General features: G+C 49.3%; 2 protein-coding genes across 2 annotated transcripts in view; one reads left to right on the top strand and one right to left on the bottom strand.

Moving 5' to 3' along the window:
- Positions 1 to 1,404: 1,404 nt before the first annotated feature.
- On the top strand, positions 1,405 to 8,611 carry AAMDC (adipogenesis associated Mth938 domain containing). The gene is made up of 4 exons (XM_015827285.1): positions 1,405 to 1,518; positions 3,504 to 3,649; positions 7,517 to 7,612; positions 8,463 to 8,611. The coding sequence occupies exons 2-4, from the start codon at positions 3,518 to 3,520 to the stop codon at positions 8,601 to 8,603; spliced, it is 369 nt and encodes a 122-aa protein (XP_015682771.1). The 5' UTR covers positions 1,405 to 1,518; positions 3,504 to 3,517; the 3' UTR covers positions 8,604 to 8,611.
- A 1,292-nt stretch (positions 8,612 to 9,903) lies between these two features.
- Positions 9,904 to 17,646, bottom strand: part of INTS4 (integrator complex subunit 4) — a gene marked incomplete at its 5' end in the record, with an annotated part of 14,742 nt that continues 6,999 nt past the window's right edge. Inside the window, 6 exon segments of the mRNA XM_015827280.1 lie at positions 9,904 to 10,126; positions 12,342 to 12,462; positions 13,649 to 13,792; positions 15,186 to 15,345; positions 15,815 to 15,871; positions 16,667 to 16,797. Coding sequence (XP_015682766.1) covers positions 9,933 to 10,126; positions 12,342 to 12,462; positions 13,649 to 13,792; positions 15,186 to 15,345; positions 15,815 to 15,871; positions 16,667 to 16,797 — 807 coding nt within the window.

Below are 17,646 nucleotides of genomic sequence, written 5' to 3'. Positions count from 1 at the left end.
GTTAAATGCATAAGTATACATGTATACACACCCAATCACATTTATACCTATAAAAGGCAGGATAAAAATGTAATACAATAACAATAACACTTATAAGAATACAGCAGAGAGATGCCAGAGTACCAGGAAGATCGGGTTCCCCAAAGCAAGGAGCACTGGCTGGTCAGAGGAAAGAGGAATCTTGTGCCCATGTTCCACAACGTGCCCATCATCCCCTTCTCTCCACCCACCCACCAGCAGATCAGTCCTATTTATCTGAAGGCGGCCGGGGCAGGGGGGCAGCAGGAGGGACCCCCCCACCGTCTGGCTGCTGCTTGGAGCCCGGGACTCCCTGAGGGGCCGACCCGGGTCGGCGTCTCGTGCGAACGCAGCGCCCGCGGGAAGCCCGGCCGAGGCGGCCCGATCCAAGCAAGGCTGCGAGGCGAAGCAGGACAAAAGGGCCCGACCGCCCCGCGAGGCCGAGAGAAAGGAGGCGGCTCGCCCCGGCAACGCGAGAGGCAGGCCCGGGCCAGGCCACGAGAAGCGGCGGCGGCGGCGGCCCGAAGCAAAGCGAAGCGGGCCCGGCGAGGCTTCGAAGGCCCGGTCGTGCTCCCAGGAGCCGCTCGGGCCCGCGGCTGAGGGAGGCGGCCGGGCTGGGCTGGGCTTACCCTGCTCGCCGGGCTCCTGCGGCGGCTGCAAGACGCGCTCCAGCTCCGGGAAGGGCAGCTCGGGCAGGTCGAGGAGGGCGCCGTACCTCTCCAGGAAGGAGCAGACGACGGCGAAGTTGGGCCACGAGGCCGGGCAGGGCGAGCCCTCCGACGACGGCGGGGCGGCGGGGAAAGGCGGGGAGGGGGGAGCCGCCGCCGCCGCCGCCGTCGCAGCCGCCATCTTGGAACCTGAGAGGATGGATGGAGGAGGAGGAGGAGGAGGAGGGGGGGGGAGAGGCGGGTCCGGCGGGCGCGCGGAGGAGGAAGGCAGGGGGCGCTGTGACGGGAAGAGGCCTGCCCACCCCTCCTCCCGGCGGCATTCTCCCGTCAGGCCCCGCGAGAGGAGGCGAGGAGAGGCGCCGCGGAAGGGCGGGAGCGCTGGGAAAGAGCGGCCCGCAGAGCTGGCCCCGCTCTCTCGTTGGTTATTCCCTTCGGGCTGATTGACACAGGAACCAAAACGACGCTTGCGTTGGGGAGGAGGCGAGGGGAAGGGAGGGGAGCGGGGGGGGCAGAAGGGGAAAGGGGCGGGGAGAGAACGCCGCCTGAGCCAATCTCGCCGGCGGCGACGGAGAAAGGGGCCCAATCATAACAGAAGGCTCGAGGGAGGCGGCCGCCGAGACTCCGCCCGACCCACAAAAAAGGGGGCCTGGCCGTAAGTGGCGCGCGCGCGCCCCGGGGGGGGGGTGTGAGTGAAAAAACGGGGAGGCCCGATGTTGTGGAGAGGTTTGTTAGTGGGCGCGGCCCGTGTTTGTCACATCGCCTTTGGCCAATGAGGGGCGTGAGGGGGCGTTTCCTCCCGGACGGGGGAGCGACAGGTCCGTGGCCTGGACAGGTGAGCGGACTACAAACCCCGTTATTCGCCGCGCCCACGCTGTGGATGATGGGAACTGTAGTCTGGCGGATCTGGGGAGGGGCGCCTTCTTGGGGTGGGGGGGCTTGTCAGCTGCCTTTGGAGTACAAAACAGTCCTCGACTTACGGCCACAATCGAGCCCCCAAATTTCTGTTGGTAAGCGAGACGGTCGTTAAGTAAATTTGCCCCGTTTTACGACCACCGTTGTTAAGCGAATCGCTGCACTTGCTAAATTAGTAAGATGGTGGTTAAGTGAGTCTGGCTCTCCCCCATTGACTTTGCTGGTCAGAAGGTCACAAAAGGGGATCACGTGATCCCGGGGACGCTGCGACCGTCATAAATATGAGTCAGTTGCCAAGTGTCTGAATTTTGATCACATGACCCTGGGGGACGCTGCAACAGTCGTGAAAAACAGTCACAAGTCACTTTTCTCAGTGCCGTTGTAACTTTAAACAGTCATTAAACGAACTGTTGTAAGTCGAGGACAGCCTGTACAAACCGCCTAGAGTCCCTTCAGCTGAAATGGCCAGTGTAGAAATTTGACAAATAAATAAAATAACACTAAAACAGGCAGGTTGTAAAATATGGTAATAGAATAGAATATATAATAGAATAGAACAGAATAGAATGAAACAATAGGATGGGATGGGATGAGATCGTATAGGACAGAGTTGGAAGGGACCTTGGAGGTCATCTAGTCCAACCCCCTGCTCAGGCAGGAAATCCTATACCATTTCAGATGAATGGCTCTCCAGTCTCTTCTTAAAAACTTCCAGTGTTGGAACAGTCACAACTTCTGGAGGCAAATGGTTCCACAGATTAATTGTTCCAACTGTCAGGAAATTTCTCCTTAGTTCCAGGTTGCTTCTCTCCTTGATTAGTTTCCATTAATTGCTTCTTGTCCTGCCTTCAGGAGCTTTGGAGAACAGGTTGATCCCCAATTCTTTGTGGCAGCCCCTCAAATATTGGAAGACTGCTACCATATCACCCCTAGACCTTCTTTTCACTATACTAGACATACCCAATTCCTGCAACTGTTCTTCATGTTTTAGCCTCCAGGCCCCTGATCTATCTTCCTTATCTATCTATCCTCTCTATCTGTCTGTCTATCTATAAAACTCCCTTTTTATGACCTTGTAATCCCTTTATTCAGGGTAGAGTCGGGGCCACTGGAGGAAGCTGTGCATTTACTGGCCCAGTGCCCTTCTTGACGCCTACGTGAAGTTTGCGGTGCTAATTTTAAAACTACTAACTTCAGGGCTGCAAGTTTTAAACTATTTGCAAATCCGATTAAGCTGCAATCTTTTCTGATAAGATGTCAAATTAGTTAAAATTCACAGCTTCTGGAGGCAGGTTGTTCCACTGGTTAATTGTTCTGTCAGGAAGTTTCTCCTTAGTTCCAGGTTGCTTCTCTCCTTGATTAGTTTCCATCCATCGCTTCTTGTCCTGCCTTCAGGCGCTTTGGAGAATAGCTTGACTCCCTCTTCTTTGGGGCAGCCCCTGAGATATTGGAACACTGCTATCCTGTCCCCCCTCGTTAAACTAGACATACCCAATTCCAGCAACCGTTCCTTCTATGTTTTAGCCTCCAGACCTCTAATCATCTTTGTTGCTCTTCTCTGTACTCTTTCTAGACTCTCAACATCTTTTTTACATCGTGGGGACCAAAACTGGATGCCGGATTCCAAGCGTGGCCTTACCAAGGCCTTGTAAAGTGGTATTAACACTTCCCGTGATTTTGATTCTGTCCCTCTGAACTTAAAAAGCCTCTCTTTGATGGCTTATTTTAGGAGTCAGCAATTAAGGCAACTTTAGGACCTGTGGACTTCAACTCCCAGCTATGCTGGCTCAGGAATTCTGGGAGTTGAAGTCCACAGGTCCTAAAGTTGCCATAGTTGCCCAGCCTTGCCTTACCGCGAGGCCACTTCTCCTCCTTTTAACTCTTGTTCTTCTCTTTCCCTTTCAGACATCCACCCGGCTATGTCTTCCCCCGAAATTGCCTCCCTCTCATGGGGACGGATGACCGTGAGAGGCTGCTCCACCACCTATAAAGACTGTAAAGTGTGGCCTGGAGGCAGCCGGACATGGGATTGGAGAGAAACAGGCACGGATGTAGGTATCTTGGCCCATCCTGGGAGAATTCCTTTAGGGTCTCCTTTGTTATCATCAAGCAGTTTTATGCCCCGGAAAGAATCCCAGTTTTGTCCAGCCAAAAGGAGTGAGAGTTGGGAATTCCCTCAGAGCATCAGAGCTAGAAAAAAATGTGGCCTCCATTTTATCTGATTCCTGCACATGCTTCCTGTGCTGGACCAGTCAGTTAGCTTAAGAACTGTATGTTAGAGCAGTTAACATTTAGAGGGTTAAATGCTGTTTCCTTAAGAGGTGGCTTATGGGTAATGTAGTTTTAGCTGTTAGTTAATCCTATAGTTCATCTAGACCAGGGGTAGGCCACCTTGGCTCTTTTATGACTCGTGGACTTCAACTCCCAGAATTCCTGAGCCAGCCATGCTGAGGGGAAAGGGAGAGGTTTCCAAGCTGAGCCACGCTGGCTCAGGAATTCTGGGAGTTGAAGTCCAGGAATCATAAAAAAGCCAAGATTGCCTACCCCAGGGCTAGTCTAAAGAAAAGAAGAAATAGGGGAGACATGATAGCAGTGTTCCAATATCTCAAGGACTGCCCCAAAGAAGAGGGAGTCAAGCTATTCTCCAAAGCCCCTGAAGGCAGGACAAGAAGCAACGGATGGAAACTAACCGAGAAGAGAAGCAACCTAGAACTAAGGAGAAATTTCCTCACAGTTGGAACAATTAATCCCCTATGCTGGCTCAGGAATTCTGGGAATTGAAGTCCACGAGTTATAGAAGAGCCAAGGTTGCCTATCCCTGATCTAGACCAGTGTTTCTCAACCTTGACAATTTTAAGGCATGTGGACTTCAACTCCCAGAATTCCACAGCCAGCAATGCTGGATGTGGAATTCTGGGAGTTGAAGTCCACATGCCTTAAAATTGTCAAGGTTGAGAAACACTGATCTAGACAGTGGGAGGAGTTAGAAAGTTATTGCAGGACATCCTGTTACTGCCATGTTTTTAATACTTGCCTGCATGAGTCCTAGCCATGTGGTGGCTGGGCTGAGATCTCTAGCAATATGTAAGGTTTACACACAGAAGGGAGAAATCCATTGTTCTTTTACCTGTGAAATGAGTCCATATTGCTACCTACATTCTGGAAGAACTTCTACATAACCGTGAGTTAATGTTTTGAGGATACCTGGAATAAAAGCAATCTTTGTTTTGACTTATTCACCGAGTTCTCTGTCTATCTCAAGTGGAACCTAGCACCCTTCTCTACGTGTGGCAGAATAGTAAAAGAACAATGGATTTCCCCCTTCTTCCCAAACCTGGATAAATTACCCCAAATTGAATAAAAATTGTTTTTTTTTTCTTTGGGGTAAAGACACACAAACCCATTATCCGGGACAACTGGGACATTTAAACTGAGTGATAGATGGCCATGTATACAGGCAGTGCTTGCCTTGCTTACAACAGTTCATTTAGTGCAGTGTTTCTCAACCTTGACAATTTTAAGGCATGTGGACTTCAACTCCCAGAATTCCACAGCCAGCAATGCTGGCTGTGGAATTCTGGGAGTTGAAGTCCACATGCCTTAAAATTGTCAAGGTTGAGAAACACTGATTTAGTGACTGAAGTTACACCACCACCACCAAAAAAAGCGACTTACCACTGTTTTTCACACTTAATGACTGTAGTAGCCTCCCTATGGTCATGTGATCAGACTTCAGATGCGTGGCAGCTGGTATGTGTTTAGGTATGTATAGTATAATATGTTTAGGTGTGTGTCGTGTATGTTTTACTTTGAGAGCAGGCAACTAAATTTCATTTTTGATGTGTGCCGTTGTGCCCACAGTAAAAAAATGACAATAAAGGTTATCTTATCTTATCTTATGACGGTGGCAGTGTCCTGGATCATGTAAGGACTACCTACCTATACATTAAAATCCCATTTTTTCCTTTTTCCCCCCCACAGAATTGTAATGAGTCACTGTTAAAAGGAGGCTACAGTTTTTAGAGGTGGGAGAAAAATGTTTTCCTCGCGCCTTGTTCAGACACCGATTCTTTCTTCGTCAATTGTCATTTCCCGCCCGCCCCACTTAGAAAAAAATAAATCTCTGCACAGTGATTTTTGGATTAAAAAAAACAACGGAATGGAAGTCTAATCGCATCTTAAAAATTTTTTGACCTTCCATGCACCCCTTCCTGCCACTTCCTTCCTCAGAAGACTGGACTGGTTCCTTTAGGCCAGTGGTTCTCAACCTGTGGGTCGGGACCCCATTTGGGGTCTATCGACCATTTCATGGGGTTCGCCAAGCAAGGCTGTCTGCCATTTTTTTGTCCGCCATTTTTTTTCCCCTTTTCCGGCGGGTGCCTTACCTCCCTTGGGCTGGGCCAGCTGGTGGTCGGCCTGCTCCGTCTCTCCTGCTTGCCAGCTACGCCTCGGCCGGTGCAGGGGGCGGAACCACGCATGCGTGGCGCTCTCAGGCAGGGAAAGTCCTTGACTTACGACCGGTTGGGTAGTCCTCGACTTACGACCGGTTTAGTCCTCGACTTACGACCGGTTTAGTCCTCGACTTACGACCGGTTGGGGTCGCGGCATTAAAAAGGTTGAGAACCACTGCTTTAGGCTGTGGGATGATTTGAACGAACTTTTTTTTTTAATAATTGGTTTTCAATTCACCCTTGCCTTTGTAAATTTCATTTAGAGGGGGGGGAAAAATTAAAAATAACTATTTTTACGTTATTTTTATTGGTACACGTCCCAGAGTCCCTCTGTGAGGGAGAGGGCTGATTTCAAATGTTGATTAAAATGGAAATTAATAAATAAAAGCTTGTTAAAAATAGACATACACGCGCGCACACCCCCAGGCCTACTGGGAGCAGCTGCACGCTGTGTACAGAGCCGGAAGGCTGCAGTAGTTTATGATACAAATTTGCATACAAATTACAATGAGAAGGCAGAAGGGAAACAAGCAAACAGGCTTTAAAAAAAAAAAAGTCAGATCTGCCTCAACAAAGCTGTCATTTACCAGAAGAGGTTAATTCGATCAGCGGGAAGCCAGGCCAGAAAAACACTGAGGTTCTTCTGCTTCGTGGAATCAGACTCTACAAAAGGGTTGGGGAATAGGGATAAGTAGAAAAAGCTGACTGGTGTGTGTGTGTGTGTGTGCGCGCGCGCGCGTGCGTGTGCCCCCAACAATCTGGGTCCTCATTTTAATGACCTCAGAAGAAGGGAAGGCTGAGTCAACCTTCAGCCGGTCAGGATCGAACTGCTGGCAGTCGGCAGAGTTAATCTGCAGTACTGCATTCTAACCACTGTGGCGCTATGCTTCCCTCCCTTCCTACCTTCCCTCCCTCCTTCCCTTCCTTCCCTCCCTCTCCCTCTTCCTTCCGTTCCTTCCTTTCCTCCCTCCCTTTCTACCTTCATTCCTATCCTTCCTTCCCTCCCTCCCCTCCTTCCTTTCCTTCCCACCCTTCCTCCCTTCCGTTTCTTCCTTCCTTCCTTCCCTTGCTCCCTCCCTTCCTACCTTCCCTCCCTCCCTTTCTACCTTCATTCCTATCCTGAACAACCGGTTCTCTTATTCGATGCAGGCCTGGGTCTCCGAGGCCTAGAACGGACTTCCAGAAGTGGCATCCACACACTTCCGGTGGGCCGTTCTAGGCCTGGGAGGCCTCCTCCAGGCCTCTTGAGGCCTAGAATGGCCTTCCGGAAGTGGCATCCATGCACTTCCGGAAGGCCTAGACTGAATTTCTGGAAGCCAGCCAGTTTTCCCGAATGCAGCAAAATTTAGCTACCGGTTCTGCCATATCGGCTGAATCCCACCACTGGTCGAGGACCTTCCCATATTAATTTGGTGCCATGGCAAAACCATCTCTCCTTAACGTTTCTTTTTTTTCCCCTCTACCCAGCACATCCCTGGAGTTCAGCCTGCAGATGTGAAAGAAGTTCTTGAAAAGGGTGTGAAAACATTAGTCATCGGTCGGGGCATGAGCGAGGCCTTGCAGGTAGGTTTTCTCAGGTGAGATGAATTCCGAGAGCCAGCATGGGGGAAACTATGGCCCCTTCGTGACTTGCAGACTTCAACTCCCAGAATTCCTCAGCCAGCATGGGGGAACTATGGCCCCTTCATGACTTGTGGGCTTCCAGAATTCCTCAGCCAACGTGCCTGGCTGAGGAATTCTGGGAGTTGAAGTCCCCAAGTAATGAAGGGGGCCATAGTTTCCCCATGCTGGCTGAGGAATTCTGGGAGTTGAAGTCCACAAGTCATAAAAGGGCCAAGTTTGAAGACCCCTGCTTTACTTGATCCCGTAGGGCAGTGATGGCGAACCTATGGCACACGTGCCACAGGCGGCACTCAGAGCCCTCTCTGTGGGCACGCGCACCGTCGCCCCAGTCCTAGGCCTTCAGCTGGGTTTTATAAAACCTTTTCGCTTTAGGCCTCCGCTGCCGTGTGCAAAAAAAAAAAAAGGTTCAATTAATCAATTTCAACTTCTCACAGGGAAAAAAAAATCTCGCAAAGTTGGAATTGATTGATTGAACTTTTTAGTCCCACCCAGTCTGCCGTTACCACTGCAGCCACGCCCACCCAATGGGCCACGCCCACCCGGCACCCGACAATACATAAGTGGATTTTGGGTTGCAGTTTGGGCACTCGGTCTCTAAAAGGTTCGCCATCACTGCCGTAGGGTTATTTTTATGTCCTTACACCCTGTTGCACCGGCACTCTTCCTTTTTAATCAATGGTTAACGTGGTTGAGGTTCTGATATAGAGGTAAAAGTGAGTTAATGCTATTTTAATAAAGAAAATTGCTCCACCGATGCCACAGATTTTCATTGCTTTTTTTCCCCCTCCAGGTCCCGCCAGCCACAGTGGAGTATCTGAGGAAGCACGGGATTGATGTGATGGTCTTGCAAACGGAGCAGGCTGTGAAAGAATATAATATTTTGGCTTCCCAGGGAGTCAGAGTGGGCGGAGTCTTCCATTCTACCTGTTAGAGCAGGGGTCCTCAACCTTGGCAACTTTTAAGGCTTGTGGACTTCAACTCCCAGAATTCCTCAGCCAGCTTTGCTGGCTGAGGAATTCTGGGAGTTGAAGTCCACAAGTCTTAAAAGTTGCCAAGCTTGGAGACCCATGTGTTAGAGGGCAGACACAAAACCCCTCTCTCCGTCTTCCACCTGGTTCCTTCGGGGAAATTAAAAGGAACATTTTCTCTGTGTGTGTACTGTGCCAACTTTTGAACACTTTCCAGCCAGGAATAAAACCATTTGCCAAAAAAAAATAAAGGCCCCAGCCAATTTTATCAGCTTGTGTTCAAGTGCATCAAGGAAAACTAGAGGGAAGGTGACAGCCTTGCCAGGTAAACCAGATGGGGGGGGGGGGAAACACAGCCAGACGAGCTAATTCTACATTATTTTAAAATTACATAAAGAAACAACCTGCCTCCAGAAATTGTGAATGCTCCATCACTGGACGTTTTTAAGAGGAGACTGCACAACCATTTGTCCGAAATGGTATAGGGTTTCCTGCCTGAGCAGGGGGTTGGACTAGATGGCCTCCAAGGTCCCTTCCAACTCCTAGTCTAGTCTAGTCTACTCTAATCTAGTCTATTCTTTCCTGTTCTGTTCTATTCTATTCTATTCTTTCCTGTTCTGTTCTGTTCTATTTCTATTCTATTCTTTCCTATTCTGTTATTCCATTCTATTCTATTCCATTCTATTCTATTCTTTCCTGTTCTGTTCTATTGTTTTGTTATTCTATTCTATTCTATTTCTATTCTATTCTTTCCTGTTCTGTCATTCTATTCTATTCTATCCTATCCCTATTCTAACTCTATTCTAACTCTATTCTATTCTTCTACGCATTAACAAAATCTTGCAAATCAGAAAGTACCCGTACAAAGTTGCTAAAAGAAACACTGCCCAGCCTCCTAAAAGTCTAAGGAAAGGCCGAAGCAGAGGGACCGAGATCAGATTTTTTCCCAACCTATCACCCCTCCAGATGCGTTGGAAACGCTCAACTGCAGAACTCTTGGCTGGGCAAGCTGGACCAAACCATTCTGCATTTTTAGGAGGTTGCCGGGTGACGGAATAAACGACGGTAGCCTATATACTCTTTGAGTAGCAACTTCTTTTACCACTTCCCAGTCCCAGGCACTTCCGCAAGCAGAGAAGAGAGCAGAGTTTTTACAAACGGAGGCCAGCGGGTACCGTCTCCCCCCATAGGTCCACTTCGATAGTCTTTACGGAAGTCCCGTCGACTTCCAAAACGGATTTTTCCCTCGGGGGAAGAAAAAAAAAGGAAAATGATTTTGCAAACTACAGCTTTCACCGCCTGCCAGGCTTGGGCATAATATAAACTTTGACTGGTTTGCCGAACAGGAGAGTGCCTTCGATGCTGCCCTCTGATGCGGGGAGAAGATCCGGGCCGTCTCCCCAGGTGGAGCGCGAGAGGTCCACGGAGGCCTTGGTTCTGTCCGAACTGTAGGCCAGGAGAAGTTGGAGTTCAACTTGACAAGGTTCTGGAGCAAAGGGGGGGAAAAAGGGGGGGTGGGGGAAGAGAAAAGGAAAAGGTCTCATATCTGCCAGGTTTCCAAAAGCATCTAACATGCAGGTAGTCCTCAGCGTTACAACCATTCTGTCAACGCTGCTAACGTCGGATGTTCTGCATTGACAACAGATGGAAATGTAGCCAGCTTTTCCCCTTTCACTTTTAGAGTTAGATCAGTGGTGGCGAACTTATGGCACGGGTGCCAGAGGCGGCACTCGGAGCCCTCTCTGTGGGCACACGTGCCGTTGTCCCAGCCTCGCCTCCCCCCGCGTCCCCCTCCTCTCCAACAGCCCCCCCGAAGGAGAGTCGCCCCCGAGCGTGGCCCACGCGGAGCAGCGCAGCCAAGGACATGGCAGCCAGGCAGCGTAGACAAGACTCTGCCCTCACACCCCATCATGCAGTTGATGCTGCAGGGCGCGGGCAGAGGGTATGGCCGCCATAGCGCTGCTGGGCTGCCTGGGCGATCTGCGGCGGGCCCTGGAGGCGGTGAGTGGTCCTGTGGGCAGGCGGGGTGGGGGACGGGGGGCAGAGTGGTGGCGGGGCAGGGGGGGTGGAGTGGGGGCGAGGCCAGTTTTGGGGCACTCGGTCTCTAAAAGGTTCGCCATCACTGAGTTAGATGATGCTGGGAGGAGGGAGGGATGTGAACGAGAGTCCAGCTAGACATAACAACACTAAACCTAGCATGAGAATCAAGGTTATTGAGCCCAAAACTGATAAAAGAATTGGCCAGCTGGAGAACTGGAGAGGAAGCCTGCGCTTCAAGCTAATTGGGGAATGTGATTTAGGACTGTTAATTGGAGGAGGGAATTATGCTTTGATACTATGTGCCCAGGGGAGGGGAATCCAGTTTTTGGCTTCGATTATGCAGTGTCGATATTATGCTACTCGAATAAAAGATTGTTTAAGGTAAACAATGCCTCAAAGTTCTTTTGAAGAGTTTCATCTGTCGGAACCAGGACACATTCATTTAGTGACTGTCTGAAGTTACAGCACTTGTACAAAGTGATTTATGAACATTGATGACACATTTTTCACATTGCACCATCCCCGGGGGTCACGTGATCAAAATTCGGAGGTTTGGCAACTGGCATATCTTTATGACGGGTCGCAAAGTCCCTGGGGGGGGGTGTCACGTGATCCCCTTTTTGCCACCTTCCGACAAGCAAAGCCAACGGGGGGAGCCGGGTTCGCTTAACGACCGTGTTACTAATGTTAACGGCTGCAGCGATTCATTGAACAACTGTTGTCAAGAAAGGTTGTAAAAGGAGGCAGAATTCCCTTAATTGTCTTGTTTAGTAACTGAAGTTTCTGGGTTCAATTGTGGTCGTAACTCAAGGACTACCTGTACACAGCAAAGGACATCAAAACTCCCACATTTCTATTCTTTGCACCAGCCAGCTTCATGCCCACAATGGTTGTTTGCAACGTCCCACGGTAATGTGACTTATGTTTTATGACATTTTTTGCTGAAAACCAGCACACACTTTTCGGTTTTCAGCAAAAAATGGCCCATGGCAAGCAATGGCTTCGTTTTACGACGGCAACGTTTATTTGGCCACTGTGCTGGTTGCTTTGCCACGGTGGAGTTCACTTAATAACTCCTGTGGGGGAAAAAGATCATAAAAACGGATCCAAACACTTGGTGACTTTTTTTCAACCATCAACGACTTAAGGCAGACTCACAGTCCTAAACTGAGGATTACCTGTAAAGTCCTTGCAGACAGCTGGTCATTTGCCTCCTTTTAGAGAGTCGTTGAGGCCACTTGGAGGTTTGTCTTTGTCCTCAGGGTCACCTGAGGGATGCAAATGGGTGTGGAGCCTTCTTGGAACGGCTGAAACATCCTGCAGAAAGCACAACTCCACAACAGTCCTTTCAGCAGTTCCAAAGAGGCTCCACACCCGTTTGCACCACTCAGGTGACCCTGAGGACAAAGATAAACCTCCAAGTGGCCTCAATGACGATTCTCTAAAAGAAGGCAAATGACCAGCTGTCTGCAAGGAGTATAAATCTTTCCCTTCTCCACCATCCGGTCAGAGCTGAAGAAGCTTCTTGGAAGAGAAGCGAAATAACTTCAGAAGAAAAACAAGAAAGTCCACTTGCTTCCAGAAAAAGCAGCTTTGGGTCTACATTAACACGGAATTTCCCAGCCCTGCAAAACATGCACTGAAGCCACGTTTCCCCCTACCTGTCCACGCAGTGTGCGAAAGGTAAACCTGAGTAATTAATCGGTGCCTTCCTGGACCAGGATTTCTAAAATCTGCCGGTTTCGGATGGATCACCTGGGACTGACCGTCAGGATACAGGATCTAGAAGAAAAGAGAGACCCGAAGTGATTGGATTGTCTCTTCTCAACCCTGGAGCCATCAATGGAGCGACTTCTACTTGTCCCACATCGCACTGACATTTTGGGGGGCTCCATCAGGAAGACGGTCTTGCTATTGTGACCCCGCATTTATAGAGCACCCTCTCCTTAAAAGAAGAAAGGAAAAAAAAACAGTCCATGGAATCTCAGGATAGGTAGTCCTTGCAGGCTGGGGAATCCTGGGAATTGAAGTCCACGCACCTTCAAGTGTGTTAGAGTGTTAAGAGACCCCACACACCCACTTTACGCTCTGTTTCTGTTGATCCCCACTGAGAGGAGGTTTCGAAGTATTTCCAGCAGGATTACCAGATTCTGTAACAGCTTTGTTCCCTAGGCCAGCCGTCTGCTAAACTCACGAGATTCGTTTTTCTCGCCACGTACATGTAACATATTCAAACTAGACTGTGTTCTTTCGCTGTGCCATAGAATGTAATGTGGGTATGTGAGTATATGCAAAAACAATTTGGTCATATTTATGTAGTGTATATTGGAGTTGCTGACCCTTTGAGAGCTGTATGCAACGAAATTTCATTTTAATGTATGCCGATTAATGTACATTTAAAGTGACAATAAAGTTATTTTGTTCCATTCCATTCTATTCCCATCCCCATCCCTATTCTGTTCTGTTCTATTTATTCTGTTCTGTTCTGTTCTTTCTATTCTATTCTGTTCTGTTCTGTTTTGTTGTATTCTATTTATTCTGTTCTGTTGTTCTAATTCTATTCTATTCTGTTCCGTTCTACTGTATTCTATTTATTCTGTTGTTCTATTCTATTCTGTTCTATTCCATATTCTATTCTATTCCATTCCCAATTCTATTCTATCCCATCCCATCCCATCCCATCCCATCCCTATTCTATTCTATTCTATTCTATTCTATTCTATTCTATTCTATTCTATTCTATTCTATTCTATTCTATTCTATTCTATTCTTCTATATTTCTATATTTCTATTCCATTCCACTCCTCCACTCCATTCCATTCCATTCCATTCCATTCTGCCTGAGATTGAGAAACCCCCAAGATACCGAATAGCACTTGGCCAACGGAGAACTGGAGACAAAATAGTGGAACACTGAATCCTTGTTCTAACCCAATATGGTGGCCTTCACATGGCTCAATTCAGTTACCTGGACTTTCACTGTGTTTTGAGGATCTTGCACGTGTTCCAGAGTGGCATCCACATCCACTGCGACCACTAATCCTGACGTGAAGCGAAGGGGATTGTCCGATTCTCCTGTGGGCTCAATAATGGTGGCGGCTGCTCGGTGGATCTGAGGGAAGGAACGGGGTAGATTAGCCGGCATTTCTTGTGACAAAACAACTCTTCGCAATTCGCTTTTTCCATCCTGATATGACCTTGTGCAAGTAGTCCTCAACTTACAACCATTCATTTAGTGACTGTTCCAAGTTGCAATGGGCACTGAACAAGGTGATTTACGTCCATTTTTCACAATTACGAAGGTTGCACCATCCCCACGGCGTGATATGGCCCATGGAGTCACGAAGAGTCGGACATGATTTAATGACTGAACAACAACAGAATAACGGAATTGGAAGGGACCTTGGAGGTCTTCTAGTCCAACCCCCTGCTCAAGCAGAAGACCCTATACAGGTAGTCCTCGACCTACGACCATAATGGAGCCCAAAAGGCTGTTGGGGACTGAACAGGAACCATTTGCCTTTCAGTTTGAGATGCAGACAACACAGACTCATCCCCAACAGCCTGTGTGCCTGTCTTCAACCGTGGAGGGACCCAAGGCAGAAACATCCTGCAGCCAAGATGGTTCCACACACATTTGCACCATTCAGGTGACCCTGAGGACACAGGTAAACCTCCAGGTGGCCTCAACAACCCTCTAAAACAGACGTGTCAAACACAAGGCCCGGGGGGCTGGATGTGGCCCGCGAAGTGGTTTCATGTGGCCCGCGAAGCCATCCTGGAAACAGTGAGGGAACGGCCCCCTCTGTCTTGGCCCTGGCCCAGGCCGGCCGGGAGCCAATGTACAATTTTGTGGTGGCCATCTATGCTGAAATGCATTCAGTCTTAGCTCCACAAGGCTGTCCGGAAACAGCGAGGAACCGGCCCCTGCCGCGTCGGCCCTGCCCCCTGGGTGCATGCTGGGGAGGTGTCACCCCCTTTGTGAAGAAATGGAGCATGCCTTGGCGCTTGTCCCGGTCCCATCCCCTCCTGCCAGAGACCCTCAGATCTGTCCCACTCCTGCCCAGGCCCCCACAGGCACCCTTGACGCTTGACGCAAACGATGTAGAGCTGGCCATGCCCACCCAGTAGGCCACACCCACTCCACCCACGCCCACCCAGTAGGCCGCACCCACCCTGGCCACACCCACTCGGCCCCGCGAGGGCAACCGCAATGCTGATGCGGCCCTCAATGAAATTGAGTTTGACACCCCTGCTCTAAAAGAAGGCAAATGACCAGCTGTCTGCAAGGAACATAAATCCTTCCATCCTTCACCATTCAGCTAGAACCTGAAAAAGCTTCTGGGATGAGGAGCGAAATGTCTTTAAAGAAAAAGAACAAGAAAGTCCAGTTGCCTCCTGAAAAAAGCACCTTTGGGACAACCATGATCTGGATAAACTGAGAAGCTCCATAGATGAACGAACGAACGAACGAACGAACGAACGAACGAACGAACGAATCTCACCTTCTCTGGCAATGGAAGGTGAAGGAAGTTACTCTGTCGCAAGGTCACCCGGAGGATCTTGACCACTTCTGAAGGCTTGGAAGTGACCAACCTGGGCATCAGGTCAAGGAGCTTATCCACAAAGCTGCCTTGCATGTGGGGCAGCTCGGAAATGAAACACCTGCGAAAGGGGTAAGAGAAGAGAGACCGATGAAGGCAAATATACGTGTGGCCCAGGATGTTGTTGTTGCAGGATCCAATCAGAGTTGGTCAACCAGGACCAAAAGTTTATTATTCCAAGCTCTGGTGGAGTCCATCCTAAGTGGAATTTCTCTCTCTCTCTCTCTCTCTCTCTCTCTCTCTCTCTCTCTCTCTCTCTCTCTCTCTCTCTCTCTCTCTCTCCAGAATGTGTACATTGGGCTAGTCTACGTGTCGTATTTATATGGTGCCGTTGTGTGTGGCTTTTACTTAATTAGGGTGTTCACGAGTCATAAAAGAGCCAAGGTTGCCCACCCCTGGGGTCTTCAAACTTGGCCACTTTAAGACTTGTGGACTTTAAGTCACGCATAATCTCCAAGAAACAGATGAGAAGAAAAACGAGAATAAGGTCTCGTTTGCGCCCAAGGAGCATCTCACCAGATCGTACACACCTTTGAAAACAGTCCACTTCTTGCAAAAATTTCTCACATATGCCGAGCGGTTCCACCCTGTAACAAAGATACAAAATCCATTCTAGACATCCTGGGGTTTTTTTTTGCCAGTTACAAGTCACTTGCAGGAGCAGAAAATCGGACAGATTATTCTATAGAAAAGCTGGCTTGGGAATATAAATGGTGCAAACCTTTAGAGACCGAGGGCTCAAACTGCAACCCAAAACCCACTTATGTATCGTCGGGTGCCGGGTGGGTGTGGCCCATTGGGTGGTCGTGGCTGCAGTGGTAACGGCAAACTGGGTGGGACTAAAAAGTTCAATCAATCAATTCCAACTTTGCAAGATCTTTTTTTTCCCACGAGAAGTTGAAATTGGTTGATTGATTGAACCTTTTTTTTTTTTTTCCACACACGGCGGCGGAGGCCTAAAGCGAAAAGGTTTTGTAAAACCCAGCTGAAGGCCTAGGACTGGGGCGACGGCGCGCATGCCCACACAGAGAGGGCTCTGAGTGCCACCTGTGGCACGCGTGGCATAGGTTCGTCACCACGGACCTAATCAGTCAATCCAAAGCTTTCCAAACTATCCTAAATTTTACGTATTCAGCAACTGAATCTATCCTGAATCGGAATAGAGCTGGAAGGGACCTTGGAGGTCTTCTAGTCCAGCCCCCTGCTCAAGCAGGAGATCCTCTACCAGTCCAGACAAGTGACAAGTCCAGTCACTTCGTAAAAACCTCCAGTGTTGAAGCACCCACAGCGTCTGGTGGCAAGCTGTTCCACTGGTTAATTGTCCTCCGCTAATTGATCTCTCCACCGATAAGGCCTCCCCAAGTCCCCGAGAGCCTCCTTACCCTCTCGTTGTCCGCACGGTCACGATCAGTTGCAGAGCCTTGGCCTGCAGCCTCATATGGTGGATGATGACCACCTGCCTGTGCTCCACGTTGCTGTACATGAACTCCATCTTGTACGTTTCTTCCATTATCTAGGCAAGAAATCACTGGGTTTTTTTAATTCTGTCAAGATTCCCAAGGGAGATTGCTTCGCCTGAAAAAACGTGGTGAGGCTCCTTCAAACCCACAAAGGGTGAAGCAACCACACAGTGCAATGTAATCAAACCAATCGACAAGAAACTTTTCTTAGCATCCTATCTGTTGTAATAGCGATAGCACTTGGGAGTTATATACTGTCCCATACTGCTTTTACAGCACACTCTGGGCAGTTTACAATGTCAGCATCTTGTACTCAATCAGAATAAAGCTGGAAGGGACCTTGGAGGTCTTCTAGTCCAACCTCCTGCTCAGGCAGGAGACCCTATATATCGTTCCCAACAATCCAGGTCCTCATTTTACTGACCTCTGAAGGATGGAAGGCTGAGTCAACTTAGAGTCGGTCAGGATCGAACTCCTGGCTGTGGGTAGAATTAGCCAGCAATACTGTATTCTAACCACTGTGTGGAAGGAAGGAAGGAAGGAAGGAAGGAAGGAAGGAGAGAGGGGAGGAAGCAAGGAAGGAAGGAGGGAGGGAGGGAGGAAGAAAGGAGAGAGGGGAGGAAGCAAGGAAGGAAGGAGGAAGGAGGAGGGAGAGAGGGTGGAAGGAAGAAAGGAGGGAGGAAGGAAGCAAGGAGGGAGGGTGGAAGAAGGAAGGAAGGAGGCAGGGAGGAGGAAGGGAGGAGGGTGGAGGGAGGGAGGAGGGAGGGAGGAAGAAAGGAGACGGGAGGAAGCAAGGAAGGAAGGAGGAAGGGAGGAGGGAAGGATGGAGGGAGGAAGGAAGGAGCAAGAGAGGGGAGGAAGCAAGGAAGGGAGGAGGGAGGGAGGGAGGAAGGGAGAAAGGA

This window comes from Protobothrops mucrosquamatus, unplaced genomic scaffold (assembly GCF_001527695.2).
Source record: "Protobothrops mucrosquamatus isolate PMUCROS unplaced genomic scaffold, P.Mucros_1.0 scaffold3590, whole genome shotgun sequence".
Classification (NCBI taxonomy): Eukaryota; Metazoa; Chordata; class Lepidosauria; order Squamata; family Viperidae; genus Protobothrops; species Protobothrops mucrosquamatus.
Note: the sequence above shows the minus strand (reverse complement) of the source record. Positions and strands in the feature narration are given on the sequence as shown.